Below are 8,212 nucleotides of genomic sequence, written 5' to 3'. Positions count from 1 at the left end.
TTTTTTTTTTTTTTTTTTTTTTTTTTTTTTTGCGGTACGCGGGCCTCTCACTGTTGTGGCCTCTCCCGTTGCGGAGCACAGGCTCTGGGTACGCAGGCTCAGCGGCCATGGCTCACGGGCCCAGCCGCTCCGCGGCATGTGGGATCTTCCCGGCCCGGGGCATGAACCCGTGTCCCCCGCATCGGCAGGCGGACTCTCAACCACTGTGCCACCAGGGAAGCCCGTTGAGACTGTTTTACGCGATAATATAGACCAGTGTTCCCCAAGCTCCATTATTTACATCCCATCTTCACCATTTTTGCCACATCAGTGATCTGCTTATACTCATATTTATTTAGTATTCTTCTTTAAATAAAGTACATTTTTAACTTGACTTCATCTGGGACAATAATATCATAATATTATTATTACTATTTAAACATACATTAAATATATGAACAGCAGGTGAAAGCTTCAGCTTTCTTTTCATTAATGAATTTCATTCATTTATTTCATTAATACACATTTTCATAATAATAATTATTGTTGTTGTTATTATTATATAGCACTTACTCTATGCCAGACTTTACATTTAAACCTTACAACAATCCAATGAAATTGGCACTATTATTACCACATTTTACAGATGAAGAAACTGAGGTACAAGAGGTAAAGGGACTTGCCCAAGATTACACAGCTGGTTAGCAAAGGAGCCAGGAAGTTCTGGCCACCAAGCGCTATGCTCTATGGCCCAACATCTATACATGGCTATGGATATGTTTAAAATGTCATCTAGGTCAATCTCATTCTGTGAGCTCACGGGGTCGCTACACAATGTCATTGGAATGACCGTATAGTCATGCGTTCTGATGAGAGGGGAAGGATTCAGAAGCGAACACATGCTCTCTCAGCCATGCCATTTGGACAGAGCAGGGTATGTTTGGGGCTGTGGTTTGTCCCCAGTGCAGTCACGGTACACAGAACGAAGAGCCAGGTGGGGTTGGAATAACCACTGTGTCCCCTACCCCAAAGTCACTGGGGGCTGGAGTTGGGGCCAGAGGCCTTTGAGAGCCTGGCAAGGTGTCCTTGCAGGGGCTTCGTACCATACATCCATTGGGGTGGCTGGGAACTCTTTCTGAGACCCCTGGGGGTGGCCAGACATGCAGGGTCTGGTTGGCATCACAGCTGTGGCAGGTTCTCCATGAGAGGAGAATGCGTGTGGTTAGAAGCCCCGGCTCTGCTGTCAGAATTGCAGCCAGACTTCTTCTTGGGAGACGTGGGGGTGTCTTAGAACCTGTGTCTCCTCTGAACTGGTGAGAAAGAAGCCTTTGTGCAGATAGGTCTCCTGGGGAAAGGATTGTCCATCTGGGACCAGACTGAGTGCTCCCACCTTGCACCCTCACTAACCCTCTCCTCTTACTCCCCGGGATTTCAGAAATCTCCTTGAGCGCGGACTTCACTCGCACTGGCAAAATGAAGTCCACCGGAGGCAGGAAGGACCAGGTACGGCTCGACCTTGTCCGGCGCCCCAAATGCTCCCGTAACTCCACTGGCTTCTCCTAGTGCGCCCCCTGGTGGTGATGAGGTGAACAGCGGTCTGTCTCATGTATCCATGTTAATAGTAAAAGAAACAAATTTAAGAAGAACAGGAAAAAAAAAGAAAATTAAAATCACGAATACCATTACCGTTTCGGTTTACATAGGTCCCATCTATTCTACAAAACTAGATTTTCACGATTGTGGGTTCAGAGAATGTGTTGTCCCACAAACTGGAAACTAGACTCACCCAGTTCATGCACAGCAGAGAGAAAATTTGCAGGCAGGTCTCAACTCTGGCTCAAAAAATCCCCTATACTATGGGGAATTCCCTGGCGGTCCAATGGTTAGGACTCCACACTTTCACTGCAGGGGGCACAGGTTCCATCCTTGGTCGGGGAAATATGATCCCGCAAGCGCAAAGCACGGCCAAAAAAAAAAAAAAAATCCCCCATACTACACTTTAGCTACTGGTGGGAGAGGTTCACATGAGGTGAATAATAAAGAAAAGAGGCAGGGGGTCGAGGAGGGAAGGAGCCAGGTGGGGGAAGGGAATGTATGTTGCAGAAATATAGGGTGATGTGGGACGCAGGTGATGAATCATCTTAACTGGGGTCCGTGGATAAACCTCAGGGTGTCCCTGAAACCCCAAAGCTGCCTGCACATTTTTGTGCTGGTGTGCACTTTATTTTATTTTATTTATTTATGTATTTATTATTATTTTGGCCACACTGAGTGGTTTGCTGGATCGTATTTCCCCGACCAGGGATCGAACCCGTGCCCCCTGCAGTGAAAGCATCGAGTCCTAACTGGACCGCCAGGGAATTCCCCATAATATGCTGGTGTGCACTTTAGGATGATATGACCTGTCAAAAATTAAGATCCCTTTGTGGGGTCAGTCAAAAGTGGGGGGAAGAATTACAGCTCTGGGAGTGGAATTCATCCTTGGGTCCCTCCCAAAATGCAGTCATTCCCCGGGGGAGAATGCTCTCCTACAAACAGAAGATGTCATCACTATTAGATTTCTGCTGGGAGGGGCTGCCCAATTTGCTTTCATCTTTGGGCAGACAGTAACCGGCTGCTAAGAATAGTGCCCACACTTTGGTGAACGAGTAATTAAGACTTCTCAGAAGAGGAGCTGTTTAGATTTGAGTCTAGACACAAATATTTAGCGCAGTTTGGTTTGCTAATCCAACAGTTTTTAAAAGCTGTTGAAGTCAGTTTTACTATCTTGGGCTCCTTTTTTTAAGTGGATGAATGGAATTTGTTTATGACTTTTGGGGCAGGCAAAAATCCACTCTTGGGACCAAAAAACTACCTGATGTGGGAACAAAATGTGTAAATCACACAAGGCTATCGAGGTGCTAGGGCAAGGTGGCTGGGCTTTCCCAGGAGTTGGAGGGACATACACAGGTTCCTAAGTGTGCCCCATCTCTGCTGGGTGTCCACAGAGGACCTGGACCTGGGGCCCTCATGGGCAGGGCGCCATCCTGCTAGTGAACTGTGACAGAGACAATCCCAAATCTTCCACTGTGGACTGCAAGGATGACCAGCTTGACAGCAAAGGTAAAGATCCCCCAAGAACGAATGGGAATAGAGCTTTGCCTTTTTGTGAAGCCTTTTGTCCTGAGCCTTGTAACAACCCTCAGAAACCAGGGTTATTGGAAACGAGTTCTTTTTAGCATGCCTGTTATGTAGGTGAAGGAATGGACAGGGGTCCTGAGAGGGCAAGTAACCTGCCCAAAGTCACACAGCAGCCAGGGAAGAGCTGGAAGCAACGCTGAGTCTCCCAATGCTCCTCCAGGGCCCAATTTCCATCCCCAGCCCGTTAACCAACCCAAACTTCTGCTCTTGGGTCAAACCTGGGCCCCCAAATAATTCAAAATGAAAGCCTGACTAGAGCCCCAAATTCACGCCAGAGCAGTCCTGAGCCCCTGCCATAGGCTGGGCACTGCTCGGACCAGTTCCGAATTCTTAACTCATTTGATCCTTCAGCTCAAGTTTCAGAAGTATGTATGGTCCTCACCCCCACTTTACAGATGGAAAAACTGAGGTATGGGAAAGTTAAGCAATTTGCTCTGGGTCACACAGCTAGTAAGTCACAGGCTCAGGATTTGAACCCAGGCATCCCAACACCAGGGCAGGTTTAGGGGCACAAGTTGGGCACAGGGTCCCTGCTGGCACACCTCTGAGGCATGGCCAGGGTGGAAGACCTGCACTGGAGGAGGGCGCTGAGGGGGGCGGGATCATTTGGTCAGGGCAGCAGCTGCTGCCTTCCTGGGGAGTTGCTAGAATGGCCTAGAAATGGATGCATTTTAAAGTTGCATGGAGTTGGCCTGGCCTGATGCCAGGGAGCAGCCTCTACACGGTGCCTGGCACACAGTAATAATCAAACTGCCCGTATGTACCCTCCCAGGATGCCAGATGCTATAATATGCACTTTACACATATGACTGCACCCTTCCCTCTGTGTGGGCTCTGTGCTTAGCCCTGTGTATTTACGAGGAAGCAGAGGAGGGACGGAGAGCTGAAATACCTCCCCAAGCCCACACAGATCCAGGGTTCAAACCCCGCCCACTCCAGTGCCCTTGACCACGTGACGCTTGTCCAGCCTCTGACTCTCCTTCAGCTTCAGTCTCCCCAAGCCTTTGCCAGCCACCATTCAGGTTGGCTCACCTCCCACGCAGGCCTCGGGGAGAAAACTTTCCACTCACTCACCCCACAAATAACTATTGAGCACCTGCCTTGTGCTAGGCATTGTTCTAGATGCTTCTCGGAGCTGAGAACAGAGCAACAAACAAGATAAATGTGATTTCTGCTTTGGCAAGCTTACATCCTAAGTTCATCCTAGTGGGAGAGGACCAAAACCTTGAATTCCTTTAATTCTAAAATGAAAAATATTGTTTAAATACTGGAAAGAGCGTAAGGAAAATAAAGCAGGTGACGTGATGAAGGGTGGTCTTGCGGGGGGGCGGGGAGGCGTAGTCTCAGGGGCCTGTGTCTCAGGCCATGCCCTTCTCATTCCAGACCTGAAGGACGGGTCCTTGGTGACCCTGAGCACGAAGACCCCCAGGGACTTCAGCAAGCACCAGCTGGTGCTCCATGTGGCCAAGTCTGAGATGGATAAAGTCAGGTGTTTCGAGCCAATGGTGAGTCGCCCTTGGCCATCACCTTGGTGTTCCCTTCCCACCCCAGCCAAAGGGACTCAGCCCCTTCACACACACTTCAGTGAATAATTCCCGAGCACCTACCCTGTGCCAGGTTCTAAGAACTGAGGATGCAGCAGTGAGCACGATGGACATCTCTGCCTACTACCAGAAAAAATGCAGAAAACAAGATGATGTCTGGTGCTGGATGAGCACTGAGAAGGAAATGACCTCCCTCCTAAGGACTGTTGTAGTTGTTCTTTGTGTGTCTGTCTCTGTCACACACACACACACACACACACACACACAGGACTGTTGTTTACAGAGGTTTTTGAATCCAAGCTGACTGCACATAATAACTGTAATATGTAATAATTTGTTCTCCAACAACCTGGTGATCAGAGACATCAGTAACTTCTCAGCGGCTTGCGAGCACCTGCCACTGAGTGCCGGGCTCAGTTCTAGGCACAGGGCACAGAGCAAAGAACAAAACAAAGTCTCTGCCCTCATGTCACTTTCATCTCAGCGGGTTGAGAGCAATGATATGTAAAATCATTAAGTAAAGTGTCTAGTGCCTCAGATGGCATTAAATGCTACACAGAAGGATGCAACAGCTAAGACGAAGAGAACGAGGGGTGTGGGAAAGGGGGGCCGGGGAAGGCTTCCCCCGGAACGTATCACTGAGCAGACAGAGGTGTGGGAACACCCAGGGGAAGGGCACTCCTGGCAAAAGGAACCACAGGTGCAAAGGCCCTGAGGTGGGATGTGCCCATGGGCTTGAGAAATGTAGGGAGGCTGGCTCGGCTAGAGTGCATAATGCAAGGGTTAAGCGGGGGTTGGGGGTGGGGGGGGATATGAGGGTGGAGAAGAAAGGCCAGAGGGGAAGGGGCTGGGTCAGGGAGGCAGGAAATGACTGTGGCTTCTAGTCTGTGGGAGGTGGGGGGCCATCTGAGGGCTGTGCAGAGGCGCAACTTGATCTGACTTCCATTCAAACCTCAGCGATTAGACTGACATTGGTTTGGCCACAAACCAACTCCTTGCCTCTATGGAGGTATCACCTCCTCCAGGAAGGCTTCCCTGACCTTCCAGAACTTACTACTATCTGTAATTTTGACTGTCTTTGCTCCTCCCTACTTACCCAGGAGATTGTGCACTCCCTGGGGACCAGGACAGTGACTGTCACCCTGGTCTTTCCAGGTGTCAGCTGAGAGCAGGTGATAGGGAGTGAATGGATGGATGAATGAATGAATGAACTATAATGTATATTGGACTTTCTGCAAAGTTGTGAATGACTCAGGCACCCTCATCACTCCATTCCTGGACCTCCATCGGGAGGGCGAGGGCGGGGCCTTTAGCCCCTTCCTCCTAAGGGGAGGCTCCTGCCAGTTCTAGCTGTGAGGGATCCTTAGGATTGAGATGCCACGGCCTTGGGAAGGCATCACACACCAAGAAGACAAGGTCTCAGAAGTAGGGACGCAGACCTGAGCCTCCCCTGCTCTCTCCCAGCAGACAAACAGCCCTCCAGGTACGGCATGATCCTGGGGTCACAGCATCCCTCTCACCCCCTGGAGCTCCAGGGTGGCCATCACAGCACAGACTTCTATGTGGAGAGCCTGGCTTTCCCAGACGCCAGCTTCCCAGGGCTCATTTCCCTCAATGTCTCCCTGCTGCACATAATAACTGTAATATGTAATAATTTGTCCCCTCAGAGGGCAGCCTGTGAGCCTTCTGCACCGGAAACCCCTGGGCACTCATATAAAATGCATGTTCCGGGCCAACCTCTGAACTGCTGGGTCTCGACTCTGGGGACGGGATGGGGCCCAGCTGTGCTTTCACAAGTTGCCGGGGGAGGCTTGGCATCCCTCCCGCAGTCTGAGAGCCCCTGTTAACCATGCGGGGTCACAGGGGGACCTTCCCCTCTCCTCTTCCCACTGCTTTGGGGCAGAAGGGGTGAGAATGTAACCCTGTGGTCAGGACGCAGGCTGGAAGCCAGCAAGGCCTGGGTTCGAATCCAGATGGCGTGACCTTGAGCTCTGACCTCCTCATTCTGTCTCCTCCTCGGTGGAAGGCTGCCCGCTAGCTCCCCTCCTGGGTTGTTACCAGAGTTCAGTGAGCTAAGCTTGCTAAAAGCAGAGAGGCAGGGTGAGCTGCGGTCTCTGTCCAGGCTCCAGGTGCCTTGGAGCACCCACCGTGCCCCTCCCCTACTCCAGCCAGCCCTGAGGTCCTGCTCCATCCCTAGAGACACCCCAGGGGGTCCAGCTTGCCCTCTCGAGGCCAGCCAAGGCCACTGGCTGCTGAATCAAGGGCACTAAGGAGGTTGTTTTTTCTGTTCTGTCCAGGTTATTGGAAAATGAGGATTTCCCGAAGTCAGTGGCTGCTCTGGCCAAGAAAGCCAGGTGCAGGCTGATGGCCTGTGCCAAGGAGGATAGCATGAATGACCGGTGGGTGCAGGCGCGTGGCCCGGGCACACAGGAGGCGCATCCCTGAGGGTCAAGGGACACGGGGACCTGGGCTCCTGGGGCTCGGCCGAGCACCTGGCTGGTCACCCTTCCTCAGACAGGCAGGGAGTTAGGAGCCTCTGAGGGTCCTCACAGATGGAGGGTTCGGGCAAGTGACTCCACTGACATCTACTGTGGCCACGTCATGCCCACCGTGGTTACCAAGATGACCACCTTCCTGCTTGAAAACTCTCAGACAACTTCAGGAAATTGAGGAAATGCTGCAAAGCTCAGGGGGCTGGAGCTCAACCATTCCCCCTAGCGGCCTCCCTCCAAGCCAGCCTTCCCGGGCTCGGCCACCAGGCCAGGCCACACCCCTGCTCCAGCACTTTCCATGGCTCCCATCTCCTCCTTCTCAGCTTGCCTCTCAATCTGGCTGCCCCACACCGGCCACACTGGATCACCATTCCGTCTCTGTGCCAGGCTCCCCCTCCACCCTGTCGTGCCATGAGCCCCCTGAGAGCAGAGAAGGAGTCTCATTCAGCTCAGCACCCAGAACCTGACATTGGGTGGTGCCAGTGGGCAGTTGGCGGGCTGACCGAGCCTCCGTGCCTCTCCTTCCATGCTGCCCACCCTGCTGCCACCCCATCCCATAGCCCTGCTGCTTCCCTCCAGCCGCCCTCCCCATTCCCACCTCCACGTCCAAATCAGTCCCGTCCAATCCCAGCTCGAATCCCCTCCGTAAATGTCCTCAATCCTTCCAGTGGGAATTCATTGCTCTTTCTTCTAAACCTCCAAATAATACCCTCTCTTCCTTTCTCATCCTTCCATCTGTGTTAAATCAGGTTGAACCAGAAGAAATGGCTAATATGCCACCATTTTTTACCTCCAAGAATGGCAATTTCGGATGGTTCAGCTAATAGTGATGTGTCCAATATCATGCCTGCCTGCTAAAAAACAGGCAGGATGTGTACCCGATTCATTTCTGCACCCTCCCCGTCTCTGCCCCATGGGCTCGGCTGGGGCCTCACCTGCCCTCCTTTGGGGCGGAGCTACCGCTGCCCTCCAGCCTCAGCTCAGCAATGCCCTTTCTCTTTTTTTTTTTTTTTTTTT

At 51.7% G+C, this 8,212-nt stretch overlaps 1 protein-coding gene across 1 annotated transcript in view; it reads left to right on the top strand.

Annotated features, from left to right (window-relative positions):
* Positions 1-8,212, top strand: part of PADI4 (peptidyl arginine deiminase 4) — a 31,083-nt gene that overhangs the window by 11,850 nt on the left and 11,021 nt on the right. Inside the window, 6 exon segments of the mRNA XM_007459321.1 lie at positions 1,415-1,482; positions 2,967-3,081; positions 4,543-4,668; positions 6,171-6,343; positions 6,607-6,611; positions 7,001-7,119. Of these exon segments, the coding sequence (XP_007459383.1) occupies positions 1,415-1,482; positions 2,967-3,081; positions 4,543-4,668; positions 6,171-6,343; positions 6,607-6,611; positions 7,001-7,119 (606 nt within the window).

Source organism: Lipotes vexillifer, unplaced genomic scaffold, assembly GCF_000442215.2.
Source record: "Lipotes vexillifer unplaced genomic scaffold, Lipotes_vexillifer_v1.1 scaffold496, whole genome shotgun sequence".
Taxonomy (NCBI): Eukaryota; Metazoa; Chordata; class Mammalia; order Artiodactyla; family Lipotidae; genus Lipotes; species Lipotes vexillifer.
The sequence above is the reverse complement of the archived record's forward strand: the minus strand, read 5'-3'. Positions and strand labels throughout refer to the sequence as shown.